The 15,336-nt window shown below is 38.4% G+C and overlaps 1 protein-coding gene across 10 annotated transcripts in view; it reads right to left on the reverse strand.

The window, feature by feature from the left end:
• Positions 1-15,336, reverse strand: part of Atp9b (ATPase phospholipid transporting 9B (putative)) — a 255,789-nt gene that overhangs the window by 185,196 nt on the left and 55,257 nt on the right. For all 10 annotated transcript variants that reach the window (XM_028872015.2, XM_028872021.2, XM_028872020.2 and 7 more), the window contains 2 exons: positions 10,253-10,311; positions 1,976-2,027 (listed from right to left, as the gene is read on the reverse strand). In XM_028872015.2, coding sequence (XP_028727848.1) covers positions 1,976-2,027; positions 10,253-10,311 — 111 coding nt within the window. The remainder of the gene's footprint in view (positions 1-1,975; positions 2,028-10,252; positions 10,312-15,336) is intronic.

A 15,336-nucleotide genomic window follows, 5' to 3' on the forward strand; every position in this document is an offset into this window, starting at 1 on the left:
GGATGAATTGAACCAAACATTTAAAGAATAAAATTTCTTTAAAGATTCTTCCAAAAAGTAAGATGAGACAGAATAATCCCTAATGGACACTAAGGCCAATAGTACCCTGATATCAAAATAAAGGTATCACAAAAAAGCACAAACACACTCCATAATTCCAAATACATCCTTTATGACTAAAGAGGAAAAAATCATTATGAAAACACTAGAATTCAAATCTAGCCAGACAAAGGGGCTGTATACCATAAGCAAGAGGTCTATGCTCTTGTACATGCCCACAGCTAAGGAACTCAGCCTCTCAAGACCTCATGGACTCCCACAGCGCTGGGCAGTCTGGACTGTGAAACACTGCTACTCCAGAGGTGCCAAGTCACGAAGGAAGCCTACTGACGGACTGCTGTAACAGAAGGCCACACTACGTACTTGTTAGACAGAAATGCTTTGGAAACGAGTACATTACCCTAATATAGCCAAGCAGTACTCTCAACGGAGAGTACTAACATTCTAAAAAGAAAAGTTCTCTTGTAATACAACTTCTAATAGTAGGTGAGTGGGATTAGACAACAATTAAGGAGTCTCTAGCCACAATAAAGGACAAACTTGTAATTTTAGTGCTTAATTATATGAGGAACACCTAGCCAGTCTGTACAGAAGTTGAGAAAATAAAAGCTCACACTAAATCACACAAAATAAGTATCAGCTCACAGGTCCTTGACTACCATGGATAGCTTTTCTCCTGATGGCAGCTCGTTCAGCAAGGTAAGCAAGCACAGCATAGAACAGTGCCACAGACAAACGTCTCTTTATCATGACCCAGTGTTTCTTTTAAAAGTGTGCTGTTTGGGCTGAACAGACGGCTCAAGACTTAAGAGCCACCTTGCTCTTGGAGAGGATCTAAGTTCCAGTCCTGGCACCCATATGGGATAGCTCACACCAGCCTTTAATTCCAGCTTCAAAGGAACTGACACCCTCCTCTGGCCCCTCACATGCACAAACCCACACAATTAAAGTCTGATTTTTAAAGTATGTTGTTTCTCATGGAGGAAATAAGTAATGAACTCTGAACCCAACCCAGGCTTTTGAAAGGTATTCACACTTACAAAAAACATTCATGCTGAGCCTAAAAAGAAAAAAATGACAGCTAGTTTTACAAACCATGCGCAGAGGGCAGAAAGGAGCTATGGCATTCCTTAATATGCTGCCCCAGTCTAGAGATAAGAAAAGTGTGCCCACACAGCCAGGGCAGTAGTGAGCAACTGGCTGAGGAGACACTGGCAGAGATGCCCTGACTTCTCTACTTAGTCACATGAGCATCCAGTTGAAAAAAAAGCCCATGGACACTCACCTAGGCCCCAAATATGTCCATATACATAGTTCTTTCCACTGTGAGAGAGTGCCTAGGTATGTTACCACACACAGAGACCATGGACTGGTCATGGCAAGTACCCATAACTACAGTGCAGGAATCCACAAGATGCTGTTCTCTTCTGTAGTGAACACAATAATTACTACTGTGCACATAATAAGTAGAAAATAACTCTATGTGAAATAAGTAAAACTGAAAATGTAAAATAATAATACAATTTTGAGTTACACTATTTAAGTAATTGGGTTTTCAAAGCCTATATGAATGAAAATCTACTCAGATAACTTTTCAAGCAATTATTAAACACTAAAGTCAGATGTTTTTAAATATCAACAATTAAATGTCATTTGGAATGAATTTAGAATATTAAAAAATAAATTTTATAGGCAGAAAACTTGATTATACTTTTTAAAACAAAGAAATCAAGCTAAGCACGGTGGTGTATGCCTTTAATCTTAATACTTGGAAGGCAGAGGCAAGCAGAATTCTGTGAGTTCAAGGCCAGCCTGGTCTCCAGGTCAGACACAGCTAAACAATATCAACTTGTCCAAAAAAACAAACAAACTAATAAAAACCTGCAGCAATGTAAAAGAAAACACTAAAAGTTACCTGCTTTCTCTGAAGTTCTAAGAAAGACCATATCTGATGGAATTCTTTGGTTCTGCAAAAAAGTAATGTACTAGTTATTATCTGAAGATGTACATTAACATAATACTATTACAAAGAAGTTAATAAAGAAAATTAAATTTTAAAAAGTAATATTGTACTAAAATAGCTATTTATAATTTTCATATAAAAATTAACATTTAGATTTTTTTAAAACAACAGCAAGCCATATACATGGCATTCAGACCTTTCTTATGTGGAAAAGGTTAAATATTATTTCCACAGCATCTTAACAAAACATAATGCATCATACTAGTCTTGTCACCTAAGAACTGCCTCCTTCTTATTCTAAAATGCCCCGGAAATTAGACAGTGGCTATTCCAGGGCCAACACACATCATCAGTAAATAATAAACATGGGTAAACAAACAATCTGGAGAATAAGCAAATACAGAAAAGTCCCACAAATCTGAAGAGCTATTTATTCTCTTATTAGACAGAATAGGAAGTAACTAAAGATGCGATGGTATATTCACATTTTTACAAGTCACTATTCATGCATTTAACTATTATTAATAATTCTATCAATTGGAAATGCTAAAAGAAGTAAAAAAAACTAAGGAAAAAGTATACCATTAAAATAATAACTCACATAATTACACAAATTATATCTTTTGAGAACTAAGTGAAAATCTGCACATATACCACAAGGAAATGGCTTAACTCTCCAGTTTATAAATAAAAATGATGAAGTTAGTAAGGGTGAAAAGGTGAATGAAGGTGCCTATGTAGGAGCTAACAGACCCTCAGGTCAAGGAAGAAATCTGAGTGAACATCCAAGAGTATTTTCCAAATGAAAGGTAATAATCATCTGACAAGAAAATGAGTGGAACATCCAAAGCCAGAAAGCATTGGGAGGAAAACATATAAGACATGGACACACTGGAACTCAACAGAACAGAACACAAGAAAAGCTAAAATAAATTATGTTTACAAGCTTTAGGAGTCAATAAGATTTTCCTCATATGCTAAGGCCAAGAACTGAACAAGACACACTCGAGGACTAACCTGGGAAAAGAAGATTAAACCATAGTGACTAAGGCAGAATGGTGTTAAACCAAGACAGCCAATTATGCCAGTACAAAACAAGAAAAGGCAGAACTAGAACCATTTATATGAGGACACCAGGCTCAGGAGAAAACTAGCACTATGAGCAATAAGAAAATTACAGTCTTACCAAGAAATAGTCCTAAGGAAAGTAGATACTTACAGGGGATGAGTGGAGATGATGCCTGGCCTTCCCAGTAATTTAACACAGAAACTGATTCAAACCACAGTTAAAATGTTCAAGGCAAGACAACAGAACCTCTAAAAGTTGATGCAGGTCAAACATCAGCAGATGACTTCATGACTTTTATGGGGAGGGCTTCTTCACCAACACCACTACTACTGAATTATTTTGAAAAGAAAACATTTAACTTTAAATGAAAAGATTACTAAATTGGACTTCCCTAAAAGTAAGAATTCTATTCAAATATGGCCACAAGGAAAGAAGATAAAGGATGCTTGCAGCATATGTATCAGGAGACTCTGATCACAAGACAGAAAGGCCTGGGGACTTGCAAGCAGAGAAAGGCCCACATAGAAGAAGAAAACACACGAGAATTTCCACACTCTTACCCAAGCAGTACAGAAAGATACAGAAGTCATAACAAAAGTGACCAACTTAATAGACATCAGAGAAACTCATATTGAAACTACACTTCCAGCACACATACCAGAAAGGTACACTGAAAATGCTAAAAATGCCAAGGTTGGCACACATAAAACACTGCCTAATTAGAGTACACCGGACAGACACAGCACTGCATGCTTTGTATGATCAACCATGGGGAAACGTATCCAAGCTTAAAACGCAGGTATATATGGAGTAGCAAGTATGCACACTTGATGTCAAATGACACAGAGTGTAAGCAACTAGATAACCATCAATGGCAGGATGCATGAAAGCCGCCTGTCCAAGGAACCTACCAGGGACCAACAAACCATAAATTCTAGGGGAGGGAGGGAGGGAGGGAGGGAGGGAGGGAGGGAGGAGAGAAGGGAGAGGGAGGGAGGGAGGGAGGGAGGGGAGAGGGAGGGAGGGAGGAAGGGGGGAGGGAGGGGGAGAGGAAGAGAGAGACTAGAAGATAGATAGATAGATAGATAGATAGATAGATAGATAGATAGATAGATAGATAGATAGATAGATATAGATAGATACAGATGCATCATCCCTGCATTTATACTAGGTCTACACTGTATTGACTACTGTCGCTTTGTATTATGTTCTAAAATGGAGAAGTGTTGAGTATGCAAAAATGTGCAAAAATTTCCCTCAAAATTGTTTCAGCTGTTCTAAGTCCTCTGAATTTCTATGCAAATTATAGACACCAGTATGTCAACTTCTATCAAGAAGTCAGCTGAGGTTTTTAAGGTGGTGTAGCATGGATCTACAGGTCCATTTCAGAAGTACTGCCAACTTCACAACAGTAACATACCTACCCGGGTGGACTGTTTTCCACTTACTTAGTATTTTCTTTTAACATCTTTTCAATCACATTTAGAACTTTCCAAGTTCAAAGTTCAGCGTTCTTCTGTTAGCTCTATTTTAAGTCTTTTATTCTTTGGATGCTAATGTGAATGGAATTTTCAAATTATTCACTTCCCAAAAGCAAAGTCTTGTATTTTCTTCCCATGCTGTGCCATGATGTACTTATACATAGGATCGCTGACCAGACATCTTATACAGGATATCTGATCTGCTTTTGATCTGGCTATCTTGAATGCAGATATAAACATTCCTGTAGAGGATTTTGTATCAACATAAATTAATATTTCTTTGTGGCAAAGATACAGGAATTGTATTTATTATATATGTGTAAATATGTGAGTATGCATGCATGAGCTATAGCACCCATAGAGATCAGAGCTCCACCATGTAGGTCCCAGGGATCAAACTCAGGTTATCAAGCATCTTTCATCTGCTGAGGCATCTCACTAGGCCCAAGGCACAGGAATTAAACTTTGGAGCATGAGACAGTTATACAGGTTTTTGACTGTTTTTTGTTTTATTTTTTTGCTTAAGAAACTGTCATGTGATTTTCCAGAATAATTATACCATCTGGTCTTCTCAACAGATATGTTAAGTAAACCACATCCTTCTTACCAATGTCAATATCTGGTGACATCATTTTTAAAAATTAGCCATTCTGATTTATGTGTATTCTTGATAACTACTGATATGGATTTTTTCATGTTTATTTTTCATCTATAGTTCCTGGGTAAATGTTTTCTTAGGTTTTCTGTCCATCTCCTAAGGTGAAAATCTTTTACTGCTCAGATTTAGGAGATTTTACAAATTTCACCAACAATTCTTTATTAGATATAGTGCCCAAATGTTTTCACCCAATACAGACTCAGTAGCTTCTTTTTATACTTTTTAAATGTTTTTATTAACATTTTATAGAAATCAGAGGACAATTTGCTATAGTAGGCTGTCTTCTTCCACCATGTGGTCCTAGGGATCAAAATCAGGTATGCAGGCTTGTCAATAATCACCTTACCTGCTGAGCCATTCTACTGGCCGCGTCTACTTTCTTCATTTTAACTTTTATTGAGAATTTCATATGTGAGTACTATGTTTATATCATTTCCATTTCTATCCTCCTCTCCTCCTCCTCTTCTCCAATCCCTCTCAAATGCATGACATCTTCTTTAATTACTATTGGCACCTATCATTTCATCACGGTTCTTTCCAAAAAAAAATTTAATTTTAACAAGATGCAATTATCAGATTGTTTTAGTGTGTGATATTCTTTTGATATACAATCTATGAATTATATTTTTATTTTAAAGTTCTATATTTATAAAATATTAATATTTAAAATATCTAGATTCAGGGTATTTTCTCCTGTGCTTTTTTCCTGGAAGTTTTTCATTTTCCACTAAGTCCTGAATCTTCTATTTGACCTACAGATGCTTTAATTTAATCTGAAAGTTTCCTTTTTATTTTTCATTGCTTTTGTACCTTTTTGAAGAGTTAGTTGTGCATATCTGGATGGACCTATTTCTGAGTTCTCCTTGAGGTCTCATCAGTGTTTGTTTCCATCTTCCTACGCGCACTCTGCTGATTAATGGAGCTGTGTAGCGGACCTCAACACAGGGACCGAGATTCTTCCCCTGGTTTTCCTTGTGGCCAAACCTGTGCCTTTCTAAATTGGTTTTGGAGCACGGTTATCTGTGTCATTTTTTTAATTAGTGAGAGAAGAAAGAGATGGGGAGGGGGAAGAGAAAAGAGAAGAAAGGGCAGAGCAGGAAGAGGGGGAAGAGGGAGGAAGAAGCGAAGAGGGGGGAAGAAAGGACTCTTTCTGTGACTTTGACAAGACCTGGTCATTGTTTTTAAATATCAAAGGTAGATGAAATGTCATCCCCCAAGAACACAACTATTTCCTTAGGTCTTTTTTGATTATTTTCATTAATATATTGTAGATTTCAGCATATTTAATACTTGAATTTCATAGGAGGGACATTTTTCACTTGTTTCCATATGGTCTGTTATTTTACAGAAATGGGAATGTATTTTGTGTGCTGGTCTTATAGCTTGCCACTCTGCTGAATATACTGTTTAATAGATCTTTTTGAATTTCCTATATTCCCTAGCATTCCATCTGCAATTAAGGACATTTATTGCCTCCTTTCCCATTCTATACAACTTTGTCTTTGTTCTGTTTAAGGAACTAGAGCTGCTAGGCAAGTTAAGAGTGGTAAAAACAACATTCTTGTTTCCAAGTTCAGAGAAGAGGCATCCATCTAGCTCTTTACACATGATGTTCTACAGGGGTCTCTGGGTACTCTTAAATAGTTTGGGGCTCCTGGTCACCAAACTGAAGGCTTACAATTATCAAGAGTAGGTATTAACCTAGTCAATGCTTTTCTGGCACCCACTAATATGATTGTGTGATTTTTCTCTAGTCAATTGATATGGTAGATCATTCCAGAGTGAAACTTAAATCCTTATGGTGATCATTTTTACTGGGATGTGACTTAGAACTTGGTTTACTATTGACAGCTTTTCCTGTCTAGTTTTCTTCTGTAATGACTGTCCTCCCTCTGGTGTTGGTACAATGATAATCCTGCCTTATAAAATGAGGGTAAGTACTCCAGCCTAGCTATTTTCTGACAATTACTATAAAAACTCACGTCAAATCCTCTTCAAAGGCCCGAAAATTGAATTTATACCTGGATATTTCCTTTTCAAGTGTTCTAAATTACTAATGTAACTTCTTCCTTTTTTGTTTGTTTGTTTGTTTGTTTTACTTTCATTATTCTACTCGACATTTTCTTTGGCACCAATGAAACAGCCTGCTACTGCACACACCTGGCTTAACTAACTTTATATGGTATATTGTTCTACATATTTGAAGCAGAGGTATCTTTCTTGTCAATGACATAGTGCTTGAGCACATTTCCTCCTATCCACTCTGCCTGTGTCTAAGTTGGTGTATTGGAGTTTACAGTGAAAGTGGTGGGCATTTCATCATTGATTCACTAGTGCCCTCTGTTTCTCATTTCTTCCTTCAAAGGGGTCATCAGAGTCCTGTTCTGGAATGCACCTTTGCTTCCTTAGAGCACCCCCAGAACACTTCTGTTCAGATCCTTTCTGTCACATGCACTTCTGCTCTGGGCATTATGACACACAGTATATTAACTCATTACATTGAACAAATTAGAAAAGAAGAGAAAGACAATGGGTTTTCTCCTTGCTTCTGGAGAAAGCAATCAGTCTTCTTCCCTAAGCGAGTCTTCTGCCAGACTCCGGAAGGAGCGCCGACAACAGGGGCGCTCTAAGTCCTGCCTGCCCTGAGTCTATTTCAAGGCTCCTTCCTAACGCCTGCCCGGCTCTTCAGGGACTGACTCAACATGTATGTCACATGCATGCAAATGACTTCTGAAGGCCTCTAGCTCTATATGGGTGACTAACTTGATATGTGTAAAGACAGCAGAAAACTATGGCCTTTTTTTCATTTAAATATAGGTATAAAGATATCTTTGACTCTAGGTAAGTGGATTTTTTTGCTTAAACAAATATTTGAGTCTTTATCTCATTTATATGAAGCTCTAAAATAACCCAAAGTACTGCCTTATTCTACACATGTGTTTATACAATTGCCATCATATAATGCTTACTTTTTAAACAAAGGATGCTTTGGGGGGAGGGGGTGCTAAAAAGAGGAAAACCAGTAAACTCCCGAAAACAGTTTCTTTACAAAGTCACCCTTTAATATTGGGGCCTAACTCAGAAATGTTACAACTTGAAGTTTTTCACCCAAGACATATACACTGCAAACATGGCAGGCATCTAAGCTGATGCATGAGGGGAACTGTCTGAAGGATGACTGTGCTGTTCAGCACCATCATCAAAGCAGCACACAACACCAGACAACAGCAGCCACAGGCGAAGTCTAAGAACACAGTGGCAGCGTGCTGCCCAGCATGCACAAGGACCCCAGCACCAAGCGCATTACTTAGTCCTCAAAGCTTACACACAAAGAAGCAGATCCCAGGATTAGTTGCAGCACTCAAACACTCAGTAGTGCAAATGTACTGTTAGCCATGATTGTAAGAATTAAATAGCACAGTGAATTCACTTTACTCCTTACTTAAATTCTTCTATGGACCAAGCCTTAAAACTGGTTTTTGTTGTTGTTGTTGTTATTTGTATTCAGAACTAGAAGTCAACCTAAGCAAAGCCTTGTACACAAGTGTCACATTCCAAGTCCCAAATATAATATTTAACAAAAGGCTTCCATATTCGAAGTGTGGCATAAAAAACATTCTAATTAATCTAATCTGACTTCAAAAATATCAACTCTATTCACAATAGCTTAAAATTCCCTACAAGGTCTACACTTTGTAAAGTCACTACCATTTTTAGCTATTTTCCTTACTTATAACAGCTTCCTCCCCTTCTAAATTTAAATGTAATATTTAAATTACACCTAAAAGTCCAGTGATGGAATACATTCTTAGGGGAGGTCCTGGGTTCACTACTCAGCACCACAAAGTAAGGCAAAGGTGAAACTGTGTATTAATCAACACAGCAGATATCTAGCCTATGACGGGAAGGACACACTTAACAAAATCTGTATGTAAGATATACTGAGTTAAGGCCTTGTCAGAATCCATCCTACACAAGTGTGCAAAGATATAACGATCATAATAAAGTAGAATTTTTTCCAAAAACTGAATGGATACAAGTAATTTCTAACATTTATACACTGAAACACTACAGCTGTTTGGCTTCAGTGCCCTGTGCATGCTAAGCATTGTTCCACTTTGTAAAATCAAACCACAATGCCTGTACACAGACTAGAGTGACAAGAAGATCATTTCTATGGGAAGAAGACACCGTCAGCCCCAGGCAGCTGAGATGCCAGCCAACACAACACACTGCAGACAGCTCTGGAGGAAGCCAAATGGGAATCTGCCTTAGAGACTTTTAAAAGTCAACAAGGAATTCCCCAAGAATATAAATGGCAAAGGAAGGATATTGCCAGAGAAGATACAACCACAGCACTGACATCCTATGTCCAGGTAGTGTACACAGCACTCACACATCACAGAATGAGACAGCACACTAGGAAGAACCTCTTACAGAGAGACACACACAGTGTACAGTCCCTTACATGTCACAGGAGAAAGCCCTGATCTGCACACTGCCCATCCATTCACTCCCCATGCCTGATCTGCACACTGCCCATCCATTCACTCCCCATGCTGGTCTGTTCTTTTTTTTAGAACAGGGCTTCTTCTCATCATGGCCTCAACTATTTTTCTAGTGCTCTTTCACTTTCATTCTTTAAAATTTTTAGCCCTAAGAATTAGAGCCAATAATTTATATATAATATAGCCATCTGGACAAGTAAATTCTAAAAAGTGATGTAGAATTATTAATGTTCTGAACACAATTCTAAAGTCAAATGAGATACAGTAAGCAATTAACACAGGTCTTACATTAAAAAAATATGGCTTTACCTAAAGACATTGAAATACACTTTAGCAAAATACACAGAAAATCTAAATATTTAAATTTAGTTAAATACATCAAATCTTACAAACACACATTAAGATTAAAATATCTATCTTAACAGTTCCTTCGAAATAGAAGTCACTTGTAATTAAACTAATGTGAATGACTGATATACATACAGATCTAAAATATATTAAAAATGTTTCAACCTTTTCCACTATGATGAGGTCACCAACTTGTATGTCTGAACTCTTCACTTGCACTTTACCTTAAAAAGAAGAAGAAGTACAATTAACTCAGGGAAACGGAAGCACACTAGAGAGTAACTTTTGATAAGTAATACTCTAAAGCAACTCTAGACAAAAAAACAAACATACAAATTTTTAAAAATTAAAAGCAGATATTTGTCTCTCCACATTTCCAAGTTACATTTCAGATATACAGTCACACATAATCAATCTTGTTACTAAACTACCAAACACAACTAAATAACTACCCCCTAATTATAGTAAAAATAAGAAAACAAGGGGTTCCTCATGGTAATTTAGTAAAGATCACGTGTGGAAGGTTCATCACATATTTACACGTTAGTTAGCAATGACCAGGAAAATTACTAAATAAAAAAATTTGGTGACTGAAACAGTATTATGGAGCTGTACAAATCAACACCATGAATTATGCTGGTTGGCATAAAACACACAGAGAAAGTAAAGCAAATGATATATAACATCATCAGTCACTAGTATCTTTGCCAATACAGGACAGAACTGAAAACTGACAATTTTACTACTTAAAGTAATTGTTCTAAGTACATATTTGAGTAAATCCTTAATATCTATCTAACTGATATGGAATAGCTGTTAATAAAGATGAATATGTATTATACTTAAGTATCTACAACATATTATGTACAATGTGATGTTTGGCAGACAATCTGATACTCTGTCTCAGCCCCCTTCCGCTTTTCAAGACAACCATCCACCCATGGTCTGTGACAGGGTGTAGCACACCAATAGGTTGGCTTGCAACTTTGACATCATTTGATTCTGACTGCCAGCAGAGTCGGAGCTTTACTAACACTAATGACCAGAGTTATTACTGAGTTTTACTCCTACCAGCTTCTCATTAATCCTTATTTCCTAACATCTCCTGATGAAGCCCAGTCTCACTGGCACCACAGTTCTGGAACTGCTTTGTTTAGCACACAGTACATCTTTATTACTACATTGTCTTGTGTTCTTCAATGAGGCAAACCAAGAAAGGCTACAACTACTTTTTATTCATAAAACAGCAATGTTCTTTAGAATTACATGTAAAACAAATCACACCATAGCCAGTAAGAGTACGTCTAAACACCAGTAGAAAACACTTACAACGTAGTCTTTTAATCATTGCAAACATGGTCACTCGAAGCCTCCAGCTACCGTTGTTCTCACAGCTAAGTATGAAATAGGAAGGGTTGCCACTGACTTTCTGGCCACTCTTCACAGAATCCCTACACTGTCTTCAATTCATTTTCTCTCCCGACCAGCCAATTCACTTTGCCTTCCTTCTGCCTTTTTACATTTTGAATAATACATAAATTTAAAAATAAGGAAAAGAAAAAACCTGTAGTTAAAAGATGTAATATAGTAAAATGTTTAAAATAATTTTAAAACATAGAAAGCATACTCATTTATATTTGTTTATAGAATACTTAAATCTCCCTAAAAGTTGGTTATTTTACTGTATGATAACAGACATTACGTATATGCAATGGCCTTTAATATTCAGACATGCTATATATAAGTGACTGCTTTTTATGTCTTTGGAATCGATGATTACATGTTTATGGTAAATAGTGTCAAAAGTTTTGAGACAATCATTCTACACTATAAACAAAAAATTAGAAGGCTAAGCTGGTCATAGTGGTGTATGTCTATTGTCTCCATCACCACTCAGAAGGCTGAGGCAGGAGGACCACTTGACCACAGGAGTTTGAGATAAGTGTGGGGTATATTGAAAGACTATCCTTTAAAAAACAAACTCTAGTGGGCTAAACACCAAACCATGTAGCATCTGCCTAAACTGTCTAGTTCAAAGTTCACGGATTTACATTTTGAAGACCTGTTCACGTTGTTAATAAGACCTAATTTCCTGGACAGCTTAACCTTACACTCACAAGGCTGCTTGCTTTTTATTTGGTAATGTTGTCACTACAGAACCTGAGTAGCTCCCTTCCATGCTCTGGCAGGGAACCCTGGGGCCCTGGAGGAGCCACCTTCTCTGCACAGCCACCATAGGACCTGTCACTGTGCTGCCAAGGCAGAGGGCTGACTGGCCCTGCCAGAAGAAAGCATCCACGTGGCTTAACCCCAGAACCAGGCTCACTTCTAGGAAGAGCAAGGAGTACAGCTGTGTGTTCCTGCTCAGAGGCTCCTTACACACATGCCCAGTCTCTCCTCACTTCAAGCCATAGATGCAGAATACAACACAAAACAGACTCCACTGTAATCTCTCTACTTCAATCTGAACTCTAAAGAACTGAAAAACCAAAACATTAGGTTTATCTCCACCCCCAAACTTCCATTATTTGACAGTAACTTAGAAGTTCATTAAGATTTGTATAATAACATACAAGTTCTTTATGACTGTCCTCAAGGCAGTGTTCTGCCTTTTCTAGTGTCTACTGCTGTTCCCACTGGCCTGCTCTGTGCCTACCTAGTATCTCACCCTACACCTGCACAGCGGTCATTTGCTTACTCTCACTCCTGTGTTTGTTCCAATAACAAAACCTCTCTATCCCAGAACTCTTAAGCACACAGCAAACATAATTCTGTAAACTTACAGTGACTCAAATCAAGACCAGTTGTTTTTTTTTTTTGTTTGTTTTTTTTGTTTTTTTTTTACACACTGTACTGGCAGGTTTTGTGTCAATTTGACACAAGCTAGAGTCATCAGAGAGGAAGAAGCCTCAGTTGAGGAAATGCCTCCATGAGATCCAGCTGTAAAGCATTTTCTTAATTAGTGATTGATGGCAGAGGGTCCAGGCCATTGTGGATGCTGCCATCCCTGGGCTGGTGGTCCTGGGTTCTATAAGAAAGCAGGCTGAGCAAGCCATGGGGAGCAAGCCAGTTAGTACCCTTCCATTGCCTCTGCCTCAGTTCCTGCCACCGGGTTCTTGCCCCATGTGAGGTCCTGTCCTGACTTCCTTCAGTGACACAGCAATGTGGAAGTGTAAGCTAAATAAACCCTTTCCTCCTCAACTTGTTTTTGGTCATGGTGTTTCATCTCAGCAATAGACACCCTAAGTAAGAGAAACACCTTTAATGCTTATACACTTAATCTTAAAAATGCCATGAATATTCAGTATCTGAGTGGCTATGAAACTTCAAAATGAGGTGGCATGCTCCACTCCACTTTCAAAAAGTAAATTTTAAAACTAAAAACCAAACAAACAAAACCAAGTATCCATCCAGTGACCAAGCAATTTCACTTTTAGGTATTTCTCTAAAAGAAACTAAAACTTAAATGAAAACATCCTTAGAAGTTTTGCTCAGAATGGCCAAAAGCTGGGAAGAGTCCAGCACCCATCTCTGAGAGAGAAAATGATTGTACAATGGAGTCCTAGTGGGTAGCAGCAAGACTGGTCTACATACCATCAGACCTAGACTACAAAAGCATACTGAAAGAAGCAAACACAACAGTGTACACATGATTCTGTTTGTGTCAATTACTAGGAAAACTAACAAATAAAACCAAATTAAAGCACTGTTAGGTGGACTCAAACAGTGACTCATCCTTTGCACCTGGTCTCTTGGCCTTCGCAGTGTTTTGGTTTTGAGGTCCACTCATGCTGTGGCACATATCAATAGCTGTTTTGGTGTCTTGGCCCAGAAGAGCCCTCTTGTGTGGGTAGACTGCAGTTGGCTTGGTATCAGTTGTCAACTGAGAAGTACAGCAAACCCCAAGTGAGACATGCAGACAGAATGCAGCACCTCCACTGTCCCAGCCCTGGCCTAGGGACTTCCTCCTACATATGACAAACATCAAAAATGTAAAAGGTCATCTGGCACGTCAGGAGGCGTTCAGTGTGACAGAAAGCAATGATAAGAGCAGAGCAGAGATGCCTGTGAGTGGAAGAGTGGACATGGGGACAGTTGGAGAAGTCCCTGCCTCAAAATGTGAATGGACTGGTGTTACAGCTCAATGGTAGAGCACTTATACAAAATCCTGGGTTCAATTCCCTGTGTCACCAAAACAGCAGCAATAAAACACCAGTAATGACTGAGTACCTGGGCCAAAGCAAAAGTCAGTACATGTCCTAAAAATAGCAAGCTCAATGCACCAAAAGCTCTTACAGCCAGTGCAGTACTGCATGCCTGGAATCGCAGCACTTCTGAGTTTGAGGCTAGCCTGGGCTACAAGGTGTTACCACTGTCTGGAAAAAAATTATCCTCAGTTGTAACTATGTATCTTTTACAGCTCAGAAGCATCTCTTACATACAGACCTGAAAATGTTACCATTAAAAGAAGACGACTTCTAGCCCCCTGTGGTGACCTATGTCTGTAATTCTAACACTTGGGAGGCAGAGGCTGACTATTTCTGTTCAAAGCCAGTCTTGCCTACACAGCAAGTTCCAGACCAATTAGGACTACATAATAAAACTCTGTTGCAAAACAAACAAACAAAAAAGATAGAGTTCTATTTTCAGCCAACACACAGCTGGCCAGTCTCATTTACCTTAACTAACCCCCAGTGCCTTTTATTTCTGAATGTGAGATGCTATATTCTTCCTTGGCTAGCTGATTTTAACTGGGTTAGAAATTATTACTCCTGGAAGTCAAGAATTACAAGTCTCCCCACCAGCTTCACTATAGACAACACCTCTAGAATAAGGTTAGGCTACGAACAGCTGCCCAGGTTACTTTTCTGAAGTGTCAAGACTGTTCTTGCTAAACCATTTTTCTTGTTCCTACAGAGGTGTCTGATGAGTGCCCTTTTAATGTCAGAGCCCCAAATACCACCTATAGACCATACCACACCGCCAGTTTCAGGAAGTGCACTTTAAGTATCCTCCTCTTCACTGGATACATAAATAGCCTTTGCCTCTACCCTGAGAGAGAGGTTTGACATCTGGGTCCCCTGCCATGCTTGGTCACCTTACAAGTAAACTGTAATTTGATGGTGGGAAACAATGAAAGAAAGAAAGGAAGAAAAGGAAAGAAAAAAAGAGAGGGAGGGAGAAAGGCGAGAAGAGAGGAAGAGGAGGACATGGAGGGGAGGCAGGAGGAAGAGAGAGAGAAATAGGGG

The sequence above is a fragment of the Peromyscus leucopus genome, chromosome 19 (genome assembly GCF_004664715.2).
Source record: "Peromyscus leucopus breed LL Stock chromosome 19, UCI_PerLeu_2.1, whole genome shotgun sequence".
Taxonomy (NCBI): Eukaryota; Metazoa; Chordata; class Mammalia; order Rodentia; family Cricetidae; genus Peromyscus; species Peromyscus leucopus.